The sequence below is a fragment of the Podarcis erhardii genome, assembly GCF_964252035.2.
Source record: "Podarcis erhardii genome assembly, chromosome: 14".
Lineage (NCBI taxonomy): Eukaryota > Metazoa > Chordata > Lepidosauria > Squamata > Lacertidae > Podarcis > Podarcis erhardii.
Genome location: NC_138503.1, coordinates 30,855,740 through 30,875,578, shown reverse-complemented (window position 1 = coordinate 30,875,578; position 19,839 = coordinate 30,855,740). Strand labels below are relative to the sequence as shown.

Below are 19,839 nucleotides of genomic sequence, written 5' to 3'. Positions count from 1 at the left end.
GTCGCTCAAAATTTGGCTCACCAGAGTTTCCATAGGAGGCTCCCTGAAACTCCAGTCAGTTGCAATAATTGGCTCTAGTTGCTGGAAGTAAAGCAAGTAGCCAAGTCTCTGGAGCTGACCAGAAGTACAGAAGCCTTACAGTAATTCAAGAGCTTTCATATTATCATCTGGTACTTGCATTCTGACTAATGCCTGCATTTCAGATAAAACCATGGATCAGAAAGGTTTATTCAGAAGCGTGCTTTGAATGGCAATCTAAGGATACAATCCTGAGCACACTTCCCTTGAAAAAGATTTAACCAAACAGAGCTTACCTGAGTAATCATGTTTAGGGGGAGAATATAGGTTTCACTACAGTGGAAAGATGGGGTAATATTGTCTGTCTTCAAAGTATGACTAACTAGAGAGACATGTCGCTTCTGTCCTCCAACCCACCATGCAAGTGGCTGGGTTGTCCAAGCATCCACAATACATAATAGGATGCATTTGGGAAACAGATAAGCTGTTCCAGACACTTTTTGGAACAATAAAGCATGGAAGGAAGGAGAGGGTTTGCAACAGCACTTAATGCCAAGGCTAAAGAGGAAGAAGAATAATCTTCTGGATGCATAGGAGTCCTTCCTCAAAAATGTGAAGTGGCTTTCCCCAGCAGAAGTGAAGTTTTTGGCTACTCAGCTATTTGCATAGTTAAGAAAAAGACCAGCTGTTGAATTGGGAGGTCCCCAGAAGACCAGCAAAAGTATTTGGAAAAAATGAAGGGAACAAAGAAAGTTCCCAGAAATGTATGAATCTGTCTTATGCTAATAGTTTGAACATTGGTTCACATACCAGAGTACTGACCATTCCATGTATGAATTTTCTGTGGTGGTAGAGACATCTGGGGCTGGCCCTTAGGGCAATTCCCTCTTCTATTCTGCATCCCAACCCTTGTCCTCTGAAGATGAGGAGCTAATTCAGGGTCAGGACAGCTGTGTTTGCATTTTGAGACTCCTCATACACTTACAATTTATTTTATTTAACAAAATTTAAATATCACTTGATTGTAATAAAAATCTACAAATGGTTTACAAGGAGTAATAAAAATATCAACAAACAGTTTTTTAAAAGTAATTAATTCATTTAAAAGAATTAAACTTAACAGCATAAAATTAAAGCACGCCAACATCTTGCCTAAACAAACATGTTTTCTCAACTAGGTAGTGCACTTCTTTATCCAATACAAAATATTCTAATCTGCAAAAACTGAAAGAAAAAATTATCCAGTCTAAACATGAGGACAAATGGTTTGCGGAATGAATGAAAGGGCCATTCTCTGACCATTGGGAGCTCATCTAAGCTCTGTCTAACTGGCAAATTCATTAAGTAAATGCAGATACACTCCCAACCATTCTCTGCATGAACAGGATGAGGAAATTGTTTTTTAATTTTCAAAACTGTGTGCCAGAGTCCATATTACACTCTTTCGTGTGTGACTGTTCTCTGGGATAGAAAAACATTTCAAATTCCTAGGCAAGCCTCTGGGCACCCTGGGTAAGCAGGTGTCTGAGATTTATCCTAGCTCAGTAAGAAATGGCTAGGTTTGCTTTTTCAAGTTGATGATTGGTCATTAGCCAGAGCTGGAAGTATGATGGGGGAAAACAGAACACCAGGAAGGGCGATTTCCTGGTTAGAAGGAATTCCAAGTCCTGTTCTACAGGCTCAACTTTGACGGAGGCTAAACTAAGAAGTAGGGCAAGTGATGAAGCGAGGGTGGGAATTAAATAGTCCCAGATGGCCAACAAGGAAGTACAAAGAAAATCTGATGCTGACACATATTAGAAGAGACCATGAACTGTGACTCAAGAGTTGTTATTGAATGCTAGTCCTCTTCAGAGAAAGGCCAATGAATTTAATGGACGTAACTTAGGTTCATTCATTTAGTGGGTCTGCTCTTGGATACAACCCTCAAGTTCCACTTTCAAATTGCAAACTGAGACCGCAACTCTTGAACCTTGAGCGAGGGATTAAAGGTGATGAAAGGAAAGGAACCCCAAACTCCAGAGAAGTTACAGCAGTGTAGAGCCACATCCATGAAGCCACTCTGGGCCCTAAGTTTCCATGGCTTGGCAGTTTTTTGGCAGACGAGGTATTTCTGTTTTCTGCTTCAGAAAGGCTTCCTAGCCTTGGGAAACTAGCTTTACAGTGAGCCAGGAGACTAGAGGCTGCATTACCAATACATCCTGCTCACTTTCTATAGCACAATGGCTGGACTGGCTGCCAGGCCAGGGTGGAGGAAGACATGGAAAAATTTGCAGCTTTGTGCAGAAGCCAAGACAAAGAGGCTCCATAACTTTAAGGGGCCGGTTTCCCCCCTCCGACAAATATTACAAATCTGCCACAAAGAGCTGCTTCAGATCCTTTGTCTTTGTTGGTTAAAATGACCAAAACTCTTTACTGCCAGAGTTTCAGAAATATTGGTCTGTGTGCATCCTATGAGGCACCAGCTGTCTAGGGATGCTAAAGCTAGGATTTTGCTTCTAGCAATGAGGAGAAGCACAGGGCAACTCTCTGAATTAGCAAGACAGAAGAAGGGCGGGGCTGTAAACCGTCCCCTTACCACTGGGGATGGCCCAAGAGGTGGCTTAGGAATTAAGACCATATCACATGGTGTGCATTTAGAAATATCATTTGCATTTGTTTAAAAGTATTTCCTTTTGTTGAATCCATAAGGGGGCTCACAGTACAATTATAAAACAATAAACAGGCTAAAAGGCTAAAATAAAAATACAGCATAAGGTCAAGACCAACAACTCAAAAAGCACTCAGAAGTATGACAATGAACAGAACTTGTGCCAAACCTCAGGGTAAGTCAAAGGAAGCAGGACTGCCCTCACTTGGTACCTAAAAGACATTAACAAAGGAGGCAGCCAAGCTTCCTTAGGGAGGCAGATTGTTCTCAGTGGTGGCTCCCACCTTATGGAATTCCTTTCCAAAATTAAATATGGCTGGCTCCTACAAGTTTTAAAGAAAGCATGAAACACAATTCCCTTTCCCCCGACTTTTAATTGAAAGATCTATTTCAGCCTTCACTAAACTCTCCTGATATTTTGGTCCACAACTCCCATCAGACCCAACTTAGATTTCCATGATGAACACAAGAGCCTGCTGGATCAGGCCAATGGCCCATCTTGTCCAGTGTCCTGTTTTTGCAGTGGCCAACCAGATAATTGTAGGAAACCTGCAAGTGGGATTTGAGCACAAGAGCACTCTCCCCCTCCTGCAGTTTCCAGCAACTGGTATTCAGCAGTATGGACTGCAACTCCCACCAGCCCCAGCCCTCAAAAGCTATCACAATGTGACCCAAAAGCCATATCAATGCTCTAGCCATCTACACTAGCTCCCAGGAAGTAATCAAATAATGTGCTGTTTTTAACACTGCTTAAAATTTCTATTCCTATTTCAGATGCGGCAAGTACAGTAAAGCTCCTGGATAGTTGACTTCTGTTAACTAATCCTCAAGATTATCTCAATGCTCATGTACTCTCAGATCAGTGGCAGTTTAGGCAGACACTCGCATAGTTATCCAAATGCTTTCAATGCCAGCCAAATTGTTTGGATAAAGAATAGAGTGATTCTGTCCAGTCACTGCAGGCAAGCTGTTATGTGGAGGTGTAAGTTGGACCAGCGACAAAGTTGTGTCCAACTTAATGGAGTGCTTTTGCTCATGGACTCAGACACCCAGGAACAGGAGGCTTGTAATGCTGTTCAGGTGTCTTGGGATGTGCATGAGTATGGACACAGGATGCTCCCTCCCACCCTGTCAATGGCCTTTCCTTGCTGTCAGCTGCACATCTGTGTTTAGCGATAGATTGGGGACCGCACAGCTGTGAAGATGGAAAAGGTACCCACAACTCTAATCCCCCTCCCCCAAAAATTATAAGATGTAATGAGCTTCAGGTCCATTTCCTTTACCACCGACCCAGATTCTCCTCCCATTTCTCTTTTATTCTGATCTCTAAAACCGATTAATTGTACTTTCTGTGGTACCAGCACCAACAAGCTAAAGCCTTAACCAGCCAGTCTCATCGACACAGTTAAGAGAGGCAGTCCTGTTTGCTCCTCCTGGATACAAAAGTGGAGTGTGGTCAGGAGGCTACTACCTGCATCCTATAGCTCCAGGAGGTTCTTGCATTGACAGGTGATATGCCATTTGTCTGTATTTGCTACCTATTTTAATTTTAACATTGATACCCCTGCCTTTCAGCCTACCAGATATTTTCATGTCTAGGGAATTCTAATTTTTGCTGTCTGCGTTTTGTCAACTTTTAAAAAGTTGAGTCTTTTATTGGTTTATAGAATGATAAAACACAAGCAGGTTATGCACTTGCCTTGCATATGATCAAACTTCCATTTATGCTTAGATAAGAACTGAAAAGGGAACCTTGGAGGCCTCTTGTTTGAAACAGGGACCCTGCCAGGGTTGGAGAATGTCATCCAGAAAATACCACTTTGCTTCAGGCTCCCCATCTGGTCCCAGCATTCTGTCACTGAGAGCTCCTGCCTATTTTGATACTGCTTAGCAACAGGATACACACAAGGAGACTAGTGTGTACACCCTGTAGAGCAAAGGTAGGAAGCCCTTTTAGACTAGTGGGCTCATTCTGAAAGGTCACTGGGGGTGCCAGCCATAGAGAGGATGTGACATAATACAAAATGAGGGTGTGGTACAACATAAAATTAAAAAGACCATTTCTTACAACCTTAAGCTTACCATGGGAAGTCAGCTATGTCCTGATTATGGAGTGCGCCTTCTCTCTCTCTTGTGAACCACCCTGATTTTTATACAGTTGTACCTTGGTTCTTGAACACCTTGGCACTCGGACGTTTTGGCTCCTGAATGCCGAAAACGCAGAAGTGTTCCAGTTTCTGAACGTTTTTCAGAAGCCAAACGTCTGACACAGCTTCCGATTGAGTGCAGGAAGCTCGTGCAGCCCACTGGAAGGTGCGCCTTGGTTTTCGAATGGTTTCAGGAGTCGAATGGACTCCCAGAATGGATTAAGTTCGAGAACCAAGGTTCTACTGTATTGCACATTAAGGCATGCAGTGCAAGATTCAGGCACACATGATGAGTAAAATAATGGGAGGGAAATAGTTCTGTCTCATTTATTTATATGTGCTCCTTAGCTCATTGAATCCTGCTTTGAAGACTTACCTGAAGCATCAACAGATACAGAGAGAATGATTATGAGTATGATTAATACCCTGCCTTTTTCCTCAACAGGACTCAGCTTGGCTTACAGATAAAAAAAGAACTGCTATAAGCATAGAAAAAACAATAATTAAAAAAAATTAAACAGAGGCAGAATTAAAACTATATACGTATCTAAAATCTATTAAAACCAGGGAGTGTTCTTTCCCAATACTTGAGAGGATTTAGGTAACCCCTTCAGGAGCAGACTCTTATGACTGGTCATTTGAGCACTCCAAACAATTGGCCCACAATCCAGAACAGCACACAATTCTACGCTCTCAATGGGGCTTTTGACTTGGCCAGCAGCCTCTGTACTGCATAGAAAGCTACTTTTGAAATAGAGAGCAAACTGCAAGAACCTCCTGCCTGGCACCGACTGCTTCCCTTCCCCATAGGCAGGCACTGCCCTATGGACATCTGCATGCCTGCAATTCCTGACCCACACATGGAAGGGCTGTCTTGTGCCCTAGTGTATGGCAATGCGCAGAGAAAGAGGCTTCGCAGTTATTAACAGGCAAAGTATTAAAATTTCAAAAAGTTACTCGAGCTATTTTCAACTCTGGAAGGTTCAATCCTGGATATCTCCAGGTACAGCTGGAGAAAGATCCCTCTCCAAAACCCTGGAGAGCTGCTGCCAGTTAGTGCAGACACTTACTGGGCTAGATAGGCCTCAATGGTCTAACAAGGCAGCTTCCTATGTTTCTCCTGTTGACATAATCTTAATATGAAAGGGCCTGCTTTGTAAATGTTCTCCGCTTTCTGTTAAAAGCCATACTGAAATCCAGGACAAAGTCTCCCAACCATAAAAACCTTGTGTTTTATTTTGACGGCACCACAGGCCATTGCAAGGCGGGTGATTTGTCACAGGAAACTCCTCCTTGCTTACAAGCCTATGATCTCACCCAGTTTGTGGGCCACTTGTGAGTACGACGGAATGCCCTGCCATTCTGAGAAACATGGGCAGTGGAACATATATTCCCAATGCAATGTTGAGAACAGAATTTCACAGTCTTGAGGGGTGGAAGGGAGGAAAAGCCATGACTACAACTGAAGAAAACACATTGCGTACAACCTGAAGGTGCTTTGACAGCCTTAGTTGATTTGGAACTGCAGTAAATGGAACTTCAGGCAAGGCAACATCTGCAAAAGAACTTGAGAGCCTGACTGCTGGATCAGGCCAAAGGGGAACCATGTAGTCCAGCATTCTGTTCCTACCATGGCCAAAGGGAAACCTGCAAACAAGACATGAGTCCAACAGCACTCTCCTCACTTGTGATCCCCAGCAACTAGTATTCAGAGGCATAATGCCTCTGACAGCAGAGGTAGAACACAGTCACACTAGACCAACAAACCCATTTTGGGATTTGGAAACCTTCCTCAATATTTCCCGATGACCTTCTGGCTGCTGGAGCAGCTGGAAGCTGAGTCCAAGAGGGGTCATTGCTCCTGACCCCACGTAGACTGTCACACCCATCCATACCTGCGCCAGCTGCATCAAGACCTATTCCAAGAGCTCCCACCTGAAGGCACACCTGTGGACCCATACAGGGTAAAAAAGAAGTCAAGATCTGAGCAACCACTGAGCAAAGAAGCCCCTTTCCAGAGAGGGGATGTGATCCAGCACAGGGCTGGTGCTCAACAGCTCTTTCTGATATTTTGAATAACTATGACTCCATTGAACTGTATTAATTGTTTTGATGAATGTGTTGTTGTTTGATTTTTATGCTAATGTGTTTCATATTACAGTGACTGCAATGCTTGTTGTTTTAATGCTATGATTGTTGTGAGCCACTTTGAGCTCAACACTTGTTGTTGGAAAAGCCTAATACAAATATCATATCAAATCAAAAACGTGTAGACCAAAATTCACATACAGCCAACCAGCCAGCTGCCTACATAATGCTTGATGATGTAAATGCCAAGTATGTGCCACTGAACTCCTTCCTGAATAAATACTTAGCACCAGTGAAGCTTTTGGCACATGAAGACGTCATTTCTATTTTAAAATTATAGGTGCAAGGTGGAGCTGTTGTAGCAGCAACTAACATGGGAAGGAGGGGAAACACACCCAAATCCTTTTGGCAATAGGAGTTTTTGTGGTTTAATACTTTCAAAGTTCTTAGACCACCCACACATTCAAGTTTGCTTTCATGCCTACAACTTTTTAAAAAACCACACAAAAAGATAATCCTTTTTATAGCAGCTTTACTTTGTGTTTTTTAATCTAATAAGAATTTTACCATAGGCTCCCTATCCTCACCTGCTACTTCAGGGGTGGGGAAGTTTTTCTGGCCTGTAGTCACATCACTGTGATGCCAGGTGTTGCTGTGCTTTGAAGACCCAATTATCGGGACTTCGATGTGCAGCATGGGGGGCTGCTTAAAAGTTCTTCTACAAATAGCCCTTTGTTGCTCTTTCAACCTCCGAAAGCCAGAGATTCTATAGCTGACGGTAGTGAAAAACACTGAGTGGTCAAGCAGAACCAGCAAGAATGCAGCTCCTTCCCTGCTAAATTCCACTGCAGTTCACAGCCAAAGCTGTTTTGTTCATAAAACCAGACCTAGAGCTGGACTGAAATTGCTGTAGATGAAGGATGTGGAACCTGCAGCCCTGGGCTGCAACTCTCATCAGTCCCCCAGTCAGCATGGCTAATAGCCAGGGATAATGGCAATCAAACAACAACTAAAGGGCAGAGGGCCCCAGGTTCTCCATTCCTGATCTAGATAACTTGTCTCATTCATGAAATATCTCTGGCGGCCTACTGGCCCCAGGTTGAGGACCTTGCCCAGAAATTCAATGTTAGAGATGCAAAAGAAATTATCCAGTCTGGTGTTATTAAACCAAACGTTCCCACAATTAGGCATTTACCACTCCCACCACCCACTCAGTTAGTCCATCTCTGGCCACTCTTATTAACCAAGCTGAGCAATGTCAAGCACACAGGCAATTGTCCTTACTTCTCCAGCAATCCCTTCTGCATCCAGCCCAATGGAACATGCAAGTGCCAATGGGACATTTACCAGTATTGCTCAAATTGCAACTTATACATTTACACAGTCAGTGTGCCAAGTGGCAAGTAAATTAGTCACAGTATGCTATCAAGCAATCTTCTCATCTTCTCTGTGCCTAAGATATAAAAGACCTTTCAGAATTTGTGAAATGCTTCTTAAGACCAGTTATATACTAAAAATGTGGAGGACAAAGTTTTTTATGGAAGACAACATAGAGCGGTAAAAAACACTTATACAGTTGTAATCAAAATTATTCAACACCCATTGCAAATCAGGTTTATTATCAAAATTTACAGACTTTCAGTTGTTTGCAATGAGCAAATCAAACAAAAGCAATTGAAACAGTTCAACGCAACAGATGCTTCAAGTGGTTTTCCCAAATTCAGCTGAAAAGAGGAGAGCCGTACCATACTAAACTCTCTGGAAAGAATAAATTCGGCACTTCACCATCCCTGTTAACAAGCCTGGTGCACAAAGAATTTTGATGCTGACTAATAAAATTTGGTCATAGTGCCGAATATTTAGTAACATTTTCCCACCTGGGAAAGTTCAATCAAGAGGCCTGGGGTGCTTATAGGTGGGCAATGTGAGGAATGTTTATCTAGGGCATGGAAGACTTTTTTGTTGGCTCAAGGAGTTTGTAAAATCAACACCCAGAAGAGCAGTGACGAAACCCCTCCTCAAATATTTATGCTTGTACTGTCAAAAGCAAATGGGCTGCTTGCTGCTGTTTCACTTCCTCTCAGAAATACACCTAAGTTAGGCTGTTAGGAAGCCTGAAAGGGAAGTGATTCAATGCAAAGTCAGTTGCTTTGGTCACTCCTAATGATACAAAAATGGTTTGCTTCGCACTTACTAGTTCCCTCTGCTCTCCCAGGTTTTTAACACACACGAACTGCGGAAATGCAACCGCTTAGGGTGGGCATCCAGCAAAGTGCTTCTGCTGGTGCAAGGATTTCTACTTGTGCAACAAAACTTCCTCTCCCCCTAAATCTGTTCTGGGGTTTCCCCCACCACACCAGAACAAGATTTGGGGAAGATGTGGGGCGCAGGGGGGAAAGGGAGGGGAAGTTGCATTCTACAAGCGAAACTCCATGGGCTAGCTGAGGTACATCATTGGATGTCACCCTTAAAAGAGGTGACTAAACATAGAAGTCACCCCAATGGATCAACAGATGACATCTTTGGCAACTTGCCAGTCCTTGGAAGTCAGTATCAAACCATCATACAACTGCATAGATTTATTGTGTCATGATCAGCTTGTCCTATTGTTCTCAAGGGAACCCAAGTTAAATTTCCCTTAGATCCAACCCTATATGTTTGCATTAAGTTAAGATTCCATTCAGAAGAATTTTAAAAGAGAAATGAACTTTAAAAATTGTTTTCTTAAAACTTCATTCATTCATTTGATGTATTTGCTCTGAGCAGATGAAAACTACAGGTATCTAACAGTTCCCCAAAAGTCCTAGATTCACATGTCAAAATCTGAACAGAATACAATCCTGATATTTTGTTTTGCTTTGAACAATTTGCCATAATAACTGATGTGTCATTTGAAAACTTTGTCTTCGGTTTCTCAATCCTGTGCGCCTCATCACAGGACTAACACAGGGCTCTCCTTGGTCTCCGGCTGAGATTACAGCACTTGGGATATCAAATCGCTGGCTGGTAAAAGCACAAGCTGAACGTTTACAATTCACAAAGTTGAGGCAGGCAGACTGGCCTCTAGAACAAAGCAAGAAGCCACTGAAGTGCAGCTGTCAGAGAGACTGAACAACCTTATTAGTTGTAAATTTATTAAAGTAATCAGCATGGCATGGAACACACCCACCCTATGAACGTATTATCACACACAGCACTCTTGTCTAAACTGGCTTGAACAACCACAATGATATCATCCCCAGAAGCTTTGTTAATGCTAATTGTGGAGATGGCTAAATCCAGCAGAGTTTTCACATCATATGAACACAAAGCACCACCACTCAGGATTTGTGCAGCACACGATCACAAAGCACATACATTGGCTGCACATATCTTCCCACAACAAGGCTTACAATTATGTACAGAGGGCTACATGTTTATCCCCATAAGTAGGTGGGGAAGTGGAAGCAGAAAATATGTCCCACTACTGAAACATGGGCTTTACATTTTAAGAAGTAGATAACTTCAGTGCCTTTTGTTGCAGAGACTGAGGAAAATCCTGTCCCTAAGTACGAGGACAATAAGACAGAGAATAAGTAGTTTCGCTTTTGATATCGTTTAATGAGTGGTACAACAAAAGTTCAAGAGTGCAGGTTGCTAGTCTCAATAAATCAAATCTAAGGCACTGCCAGGACAAAACCATCAGGGTTTTAAACCAAGTAAACTTCTGCATCTTAAAATGCAGATAAATTTCAGAAGAAATTTAGACTGCTCTATATCAGAAAAAATAGAGCTGAAAAAAGCGCACACAGGCAGGATCAGATTCCAGACTGTACTACTGCCAAACCTCACAAGCTCAGCAGAGTTTCAATTGGGAGCAGATTCAAAACATTCTTGAAGCAGAGCCTGTGGAAGATTAACGAACGTATTAACTTCAGTTTTCTCCTGCATTGCAGAAGATTTTAACATTACTGTCATTAATTCAGCACTTGTACAGGAGCAACTCAAATTGAAATGCAAAACATCATACATTACTGGCTTAATATATGAGGTAGTATAATACAATGAAATGATTCATCCAGCTGCAGAAGCCTTCTCTGCTGACTGTTTAATTGGCTGGAATGAAAAGTGTACACAGAAATGAACACTGCATCTTGAGTGACAGATTGCTGCCTACAATGCAAGATGTAAATCTAGCAAGAAAAGAAACATGGAATAACGCCTGATTCAACAAACCAAGCTTTCTTTCCATTCTCAAATCACTGACAGAACAGGAAGAGTAAAGGAAACTGTAACCAGCTCGCTCAAACAAAGGACAAGAAAAGTCTAAGAAGTTACATATTTGATGCAGGAACCTTGGAATCTGAAGCATTTTTACAGCATAGTTTAGACCAGTGGGAGGGAGTGTTCAGATGCTCTGAACTACAACTCCCATCAGCCTCAGCCACCACAGCCATTTTGAATTACAACTCTCATCAACCCCAGCCAGTATGGCAGTGCTGGCTGGGGCTGATGGGAGTTGCAGTCTAAAACATCTGGAGGGACCCAGGTCAGGAGGACTGACTTAGACCAACTTTAAATTTATACACTATGAATCAAACTGGGAGGCGTAGAGCAGCTTTAGAACCCGAGCATGCTTTGTAACAATGAAAGACTTATTTAAGGGGAGCCATGCTACCTCACCCAAGGAGCCCTGCGCCATCTCAAAAACTGATATAAGGCATGCGGGTTTTAGTCCAGCCTGTTGTTGGACTACAACTCTGATCATTTCTAGCCAGCATGGCCAGGGGTCAAGGATGATGGGAGTTGTAACTGAACAACATCTGGGGATTCAAGGTTGAGAAGGCTGCTTTAGTATAACAAAGCAAATGTATGACGTGGACAAATAGTGGAGCACCTGTCAGGCAACTGTACCAAACAAAATTTCTAACTGGGAGGTGGGGTGCAGGTGAAGTTCTAGTTACTTTAGAAAGGAAGAAACATCTTATGAAATCTGACAAATGCTGACAGGGTGAGATGACAAGAGAACCTCACTCTTTTCCTGATGAAGATTCCAACCTCTCCAACTATTGGCACCAACCAACCCCCCCCCCCATTTATTATTTTTTAATTAAGTAACTAATGTCCATTGTACCTTTCTTCCAAGATAGCACTCGGTGATATATCAATATATTGCCCAAGACCAGAATGGGGGCGGAGGGAGACTGTGATAACAGCTTTACTTAGTGCTATATGTCTGGTGAAACCGGCACCACTCAAGCCCCTCTGCCTCCAACGCCCAGAGGGGAAAACAAACTAACTGGGAGCTGGAGGCAGAGGGCAGCGGCAATTTCACCAGACATATACTGCTGGTGAAACCATCATAACACTCTACTCTGGCAGAGGGAGAAACAAGCTGCATGGGTAAGTTGCTGATACAGTTTGGTCCTCCCTCCGCCTCTTTAAACTGCTTGGCTGAAGAGCGTGCCTGCCCTTGCAAGCTGAGAGAGCCCTGACCCCACTCCTGCTTGCATGAGAGTAGGGTCAGTGTTGCAGCCTTGCTTGGCTACCACCTGGCTGCCTTTGTCTGGGGCGAGCGGGCTGTTCAAGTGCGAGTGGCAGGGACACCGGGGCTGGCTCTGCTGGGGACAGGTGCCCTTCTGACCCCCAGTGGAGCCTGATCAAGAAGCCCGAGTCCCCTGTATCTCATTTGGCCTTTATAAAGCACAGCAAGGGAAATAAGAAAGGAAAATATAAGGCTCACTCTGCAGTTTGCAGAGACTTCCCATTTCAGGGAAACCCCTTTTCTTGCAGATCCTCATGTCTCTGAACTGTGAATTCAGAATAGTATAATCAGTAGTAGTTTACTCAAAGTAGACCCACTGAAATGAATGAACATAAATTAGTCCCATTCATTAACTTCATTGGGTCTATGCAGAGTAAACCTTAGTTGAACATCACCCAATGCTCTTAATTATGTATTTGTTCACAGTGGTCACATATGTAGAAATAAGGGTTAAGACAAGAGCCCTGCCCTCCATCTCCATTAACCCCAAGTATTAAATGGAAGAAAGAAGCAAAGCAGGTTTGCTAAACTGCAGGACAGGCTATGAAGAAAGCTGCTTAAGTGTCATACCAAGAAAGCATGGGACTCTAGCCAAAGTTTTAACATTGCTGACCGTCAACTGTTCTGCCTTGCAGTAGCTTGAGAATGTAGCCTAGTTGTATATTTAAAGTCATTTCTAACACCGGGAGGAGATGCACAGTCCCAGTTCCTATTCATAGAGCCTGAATACAAACAAAATCAGAGCCTGACAGCTCCCAAATATTATTCTGTCAGCTATGAAGCATGTCAGGCAACACCCTTTTACCTCATCTTCTTCCACAAAAAAAGTACACTAGTAGTACCACCTTTATGTAATTCTGGAAACCCTCCCAGCAGTCTAAGAAAGTGTGTGTCACATGCTGAAATTGCCCACCAAATTTCTGGAATCTGAGATGTTTCGTGGTGCAGCAGCATCCTCACCACTGCCTTACAGGGCACCATATTTTAATGATGCTATTGCATGCTAAGTTCCAGCGAGGAAGAGTCAACTTCCTATCATAATTCTCTAGACTCAGCCAAGTACGCCCTTCTTAGCAATATCATTTGGACGTCAGCTAACAATAGCAGAGATATCATCTCAATTGTTGCCCCATAAAGGAGAATTCTTTATTACCAGGAAGAAATGTCAAAATGTATTTCAGAAGTGTTATAATTTCTGTAAAAAATATTCAGGTTTGAATTTGATGCCAGAAGCTGAGTAGCAGTGGATATTTTAGATGTGTCTTTTTGAAACAGGCAAGTTTTGTGCAATGGTCAGTTGTTTGCTTTTGAAGGATTTTTAAGGACCCTAAGCCTTCCAGTCATTAGTGTGCACACAATTTTAATAATTTATTTTCAAGTGAAACAAATTGTGCTAGGAATATTCTGTTTTATTTAATTTATCATCCTCATCATGAGCATCCTTCAAGAAAAAGCAGAGTATATGGGATTCCCTAGGTGATCCCCTGCCAAGGTATTGCAAATTGCTTTGAGTCATTTTTATGAGCAAAGTGTCCAAATAATAAGAAATGTCCAAATGAAGAAGTGTGCATGCACACGAAAGCTCATACCAAGAACTAACTTAGTTGGTCTTTAAGGTGCTACTGGAAGGAATTTTTTTATTTTGTTCCAAATAATAAGGTAGCTGGAATCTGCTCAGCTTCATTGGGAATTTTCAAATCATGACTAGGAACCAATGAAATATGAGATCTGACCTGAAGATTTATCCCTTTTGGGGAAACATGCTTTTGCATGCTTCAGTGAGTCAGGTGAGCCTAGAAAACACCACTTCTATTAAGTGCTTCCTTTTATAACTGAAACAGGAAATAAATGAAAAATCTCTTTCAAAGTTCCTCCTTTATCTCTGAATATGCTTAGTGGTAATTTGCATGAGTAAGTGCACAAGCATTTTTAAGTGAGCACCGCTCTGCTGGATAGCATGCATTATAATGCTCTGTCCGGCAGAAGAATGCAAATTGACAGCTACTGCTAAGTACACTCAGAGAATGCCTGCAATAAAATTAAACTGATAGCAAAAACTCCTCAGTGACTGTAGCAAAGGTCCCTGAACCCCACCCTAACTTCACATTGCTGTAGTCAAAGGTCACCTTCAAACCTGTACACTCCACTCACATTGTCACATTATCTCAGAGGCTTCAAAAAGGTTTTCCTCAATTTTCTTTCCAAGGGGAATGTTTTGTGTTCTTTACTAAACCTGAACAGCCTGAAGTCAATCTGAACTGCACAAAACAGCGATAGAATGATTTTATCTTAACAGGTAGTGCAGCTATAGAGCCACAATAGTTTTAAAAAAGGAAAGTCCTACAATGGCAAAGACACTGAGCTGAGAGCCAGGAAGTAAGTGGCTTATATTTTACCTCCATTTCTCTACCATGCGGGGGCCTTGGGCAAATTTTCCCTACCTTGCCCCCCGGGTATAATACTACTGATAACATTCCTATATGAAGATGGCTGAAAGTACACAGTTCTATAATAAAATGTTATGTCCCAAAGATGACAGGGAGAATAAGAGGAAATTCTGTACAGAAAGTCAATAAAGATTGGATAATATTTAAAAAGTATCTTAAAAACTACTGTGACAATGTTAATCTTCTGGCAGACTTAGAATGAATCTTGAATTACATTCTGAAATATAGCGAAAGTATATGGGAAAATTTTCCTGATAACAAATAGGAAAAAGAAAAGTAAAAAATATATATAGACTAACCAAATGTAAAATAGCACAATGAGATGAATTGGAAGTAAGTGTTTAGGGTGTGTATATATCGTAGTGTATGTAGTGTGTATGGTATGTTTTGTCTAAGATTAATGTTATAAGTTATGAGTAAACTGATATAAATTGATGTATAAGAAAGGTTATTTTAATAATAATAATATCCCATTTTTGGTGAATTGTTTTTATGTATACCACATAGAAATGCAAATAATTAAGTGGTATATAAGTGCACAAGTAAATAAGTGCATTCATTAGGAGTGGGGAATCTTTTTCAGCCTCAGCACCCCATTTCCTCACAGCCAACCTTCCAGGGGCCATATGATAATGATGAGAGGGGCCAGTGTGGGTGCAGCAACAGGTGTGACTCTTACCTTTGCACAGTAGGCTATATTTCAAGTTATACAAAAGTGAAAGGCTTTTATAGACACCCATCCACACCTCACAGAAAGCTACTGAGGGGAGTGGCCTTTGGAAAAGGGATGTGGCACGGGAAGGGGCATGACATAGCACAGCCACAAGAGTCAGATAGAAAGGTCTGGAGGACTGCATTTGGCCCCAGTTCCCCATACCTGCATTCAGTTTTTGAACACTCTAAATTGCTTTATTAATAAGTTGCTTAGAAATAAATCCACTAGTTGACATTGTTATTAAAAATGAATGTCAAAGCATAATACTGATCATAAGCACTAGAAGTATTTAAATGGCTTGTTCTGGTCATTACAACAACCCTGTAAGGTAAGGTTAGTATTATCAACTTCATGTTATAAGTAAGGGCTGAAGGAGACTTGCCTAAGGTCATCTAGCAAGTTCATAGCAGATGTCAAATTTGAACTAGGAACTTCCTGATATGTAAGCTAAGCATGTTCTCCACAGTGCAACCAAGCAGGTGGGAGATCCTGAGCAAACATGTCCCCACACCCAACCCTGCCTTATTTAGTATTTTGTGTGATCTAACAGATTATATTTTCAGTGATCTGGAGGTAGTGGAGGAAGAGAACCCAACAATCTCTGCAGCGCTGCAGGAAAACAAAAGTAGTGAAATGTTCCTCACTACAACACATTATCACTTCAGAAGTATTATTAACCCACTTCAGCAAAGCATTCACTGGTTGCCCCATTTCAACCAGGAATGTGTTTTCTAAAATAACTGATCAAGTTGTCCGGGCACCAAACAGAGTTTATTTACCCAACTGAAGTGAGCCCATGAGTCAATGTGCCAGCACTTAAGCATACAGAATATGATGTCTTGCATGCTCCAGGAACCACCAAGAACACAGCTTAAGTGCCTATTTTGCTGCTCAGGTAGCAATGATGGCCAAGCTGTGTTTAGTTCTCAAACTGCAGCTATAGCTGGAGAAGATAGGCCTAGCCTCAGTCACCCATGCACTGGCTACATCAGAGCTGGGCTGCTAACAATGTTCTCTTCGTGAGGCTGTTCTTCCACAGTGGTACCATGGGTTACATGCGCTTCAGGTTACAGATGCTTCAGGTTACAGACTCCGCTAACCCAGAAATAGTACCCCGGGTTAAGAACTTTGCTTCAGGATGAGAAAAGAAATTGTGTTCCAGCAGCGCAGCGGCAGCGGGAGGCCCCATTAGCTAAAGTAGTGCTTCAGGTTAAGAACAGTTTTAGGTTAAGAACGGACCTCCAGAACAAATTAAGTTCTTAACCTGAGGTACCACTGTATAGACCTTGGAAGCTACAATTGGACCCAGAATTAGGCACCAAGATTTGCTCAGTATCATGCCAATTCTACATTAATCACACTGGTTATCAATCTGTTTCTGCGCTCAGTTTAAGTGACTGATACTGACCTTCAAAGCCCTAAATGACCTAGGACTGGGTTGACCTGAACCCATTTGAATCTAACTGAGCTTTAATATTCGCCCTGCTCTCCAGCTCATCATTAAGATCAGACTGGCGTGTGCATGAGGAAGAATGAGCTGGCTCAGAAATACTATCTGTTTAGCTAACCTCTGTTGGTGAGAGAAGGAAATCCTTCTGGTGATACTTCATAACAATCATCCACCCTACTCCTGAGGTTGAAAGCAGGTAACAACATTTCCTCCTCCTTTTTGCATCATCATGCTTAGGTAGGTTTTCATTAGCGTAACTACAGAAGGAAAGACAAGACCAAGGATGAGTAAAGACTAGGTGATCCATGGCCAGCCAAAACATCAGGTCTTTCAAATCTACTCAATCAGAAATTTGAAAATTAGAACACTTGAGGTAAAGGCCATTTGCAACCAAGCAGATCACCAGGATGAGGACAGTAGCTGTCTATGTCTATGAACTTTTCTTGCTCACCTAGCCTAGCTCACCACCAGCCTTCATCTGGGGTTCAAAGCAAATAAGAATCACTCTCACAAAAAATGGCAGGAACACAGAAAGCAAATGACATTTCCTCTTAAAACCCGGTGGGGCACTTTTAAGAGGCTTCGCCCCCCCCCCAATCCTTTGGCAAAAAAGTAGATATGAAAAGGACTGCACTGTAATGCTAAAAACACTTCATTCCATTTTCTTTCCCTGTGCTTCCTTGGGTCTAATTCTAAATAAAATGACCCTTGGCAGAGCCCTTCCCTCTTTGTATGCAGGCAGAATCATCACCATAGCACCTAATAATAATAATAGATGCCTCTAAGAGCGCATGCTTGAAATTGTAACCATTTATCATTGTTTTGGGTGTGGATGTTTGTCATGGAGGAAACACAAACTTGCTGGCAAGGCAAAGCATGAGGAGAAAGACTCTGGACTTAATAGTGTCGCGTGAAGTAAGACGACCCAGTGGTAGAACACCGGAAGATGCCTCATATGGAGTCAGACCGCCGGCACACCTATCACAACACTGTCAACACAGACTGGCAGCAATGCTTCTCCAGGATTTCAGAGAGGGGTCTTTCCCAGCCTACAGAGAGATGTCTTGGGGGGGGGGGGGAGAGAGAAGTGAACCTAGGCCCTTCTGCATTCACAGCAACTGCTCTTCCACCGAACTACAGCCCTTTCCCCAGCATCTGCTTTGGATAGAAAAGGTCCTGGGTTCAATTCCCAGGTTCAATTTCCCAGCCTTCCTAGTAAGGCTGGGAAAATACTCCTACCTAGAAACCTGGAGTCTTATGTTAGCGAGTGTCAATATTAAAAACCCAGATTAACCAAGGTCTAAGTGGGTATAGGGTGGCCGTCCTTCACACACAAGAAATTAATCTACTGCAAGGGGTGGGTGGGGGAGAAACAGAGGAAGCTGCCTTATCCCATTTGTTCCTCTAGCTCAGTGTTGGCTACATACATAACCATTCATTTCGAGAAACCCTCCTTCCACCCCCAAAAGAAGCCAGGGAATGGGAGCATTCCCCTCAATGAGCTACAACTCCCAGCACCCTTAACAAACTACAGTTCCCAGGCTTCGGGGGGGGGGCATTTCTGAGGTGTCTCCCGCGCCCTCGTTCCCGGCCCGCCGGGCTCTCACCTGCCCACCGTCTGGTTGGCCAGCTGCTTCATGCGATTGAACTGCTTCTTCATGATGGCGTTTCCGAGGGGAGCGGGGCTGCGGCGGCGGCGGAGGGGAGAGGGGGGCGTCGCCGTCCGTGCTGCTTCTCCTCCTCCTCCTGCCCGCTCCTTGCCCGGGCACCGGCAGCGGCGGCGGCGACACCTTCCGACCGACCTTCCCTCACAACTTCTCCGTCGTCGCCGGGCCGGCGTCGCACCTCACACCCCCTCCCCCCCCCCCCGCCCACACATACACACACACACACACACACACACACCGGAAGGCTCCGCCACTTCCGGCTGCTCCGCGGGCAAACTGCGGTCCCGCCCTCCTGCTCCACTCGGCGGGACGCAGGGCGGCTGCTGCTCCTCCGGCGTCGACCACGTGATAGAGACCATAGAGAGCGGACGGCAGAACGACCCCGAGCTTCCGGTTTTGACTCGGAATGTTCGTATACTATAGGCAAGAGAACGACCAGGAGGGCAGATTTCCGGTTTCCGGAGGAGGCGCCTTCTTTCTTCTTATTCTCTGAGTGGGGAGCGGGAGTGCATGAGACACTTCCTACCTCACAGGGTTGTTGTGAGGATAAAGTGGGCAGGGGAGGGGGAAAATAATGTACGCTACTTTGATCCCCATGGAGGAGAGAATGTGAAATATGAATGTTACTATTAATAATTTATTTATTACCCGCCCTTCACCCTAAGATTCCCGGGTGTGTTACAGCATTAAGAAGAATTTGAAACAACTATTATAAAAAAATAAAAAAGAACACCGAGGAGGACAGGAGGAACAACTGCTATTTATTTACTTATACTAGGTTACTGCTTTTCATTTCGAAATAATTCGGAAGTGGGGTATGGGGGGGGGAACACAACGAAATCGTACAGTGTTATCAGTAACAAGTAAAATGGGTGGGAACCAAGTAGGTATTTTCGTGAAGAGCAGTGGCACAGGTTCAACTCAAAGGTTGGGTGAATAGGTTGGTGCCAAAATCTTATCAGACTTTCTGTGCTTGGGCAATTTGAACAGCTGAATAAATGACACCTGTTACAGATAGGTAGCCGTGTTGGTCTGCCATGGTCAAAACAAAATAAAAAAATTCCTTCCAGTAGCACCTTAAAGACCAACTGAGTTAGTTCTAGGTATGAGCTTTCGTGTGCATGTATCTGAAG

The 19,839-nt window shown here is 43.1% G+C and overlaps 1 protein-coding gene across 5 annotated transcripts in view; it reads right to left on the bottom strand.

Annotated features, from left to right (window-relative positions):
• ARHGAP17 (Rho GTPase activating protein 17) overlaps positions 1 to 18,908 on the bottom strand; it is a 56,641-nt gene extending 37,733 nt beyond the window's left edge. For all 5 annotated transcript variants that reach the window (XM_081840633.1, XM_081840634.1, XM_081840636.1 and 2 more), the window contains exon 1: positions 18,647 to 18,908. In XM_081840633.1, the coding sequence (XP_081696759.1) occupies positions 18,647 to 18,699 (53 nt within the window). In that variant the 5' untranslated portion in view covers positions 18,700 to 18,908. The remainder of the gene's footprint in view (positions 1 to 18,646) is intronic.
• Positions 18,909 to 19,839: the final 931 nt, after the last annotated feature.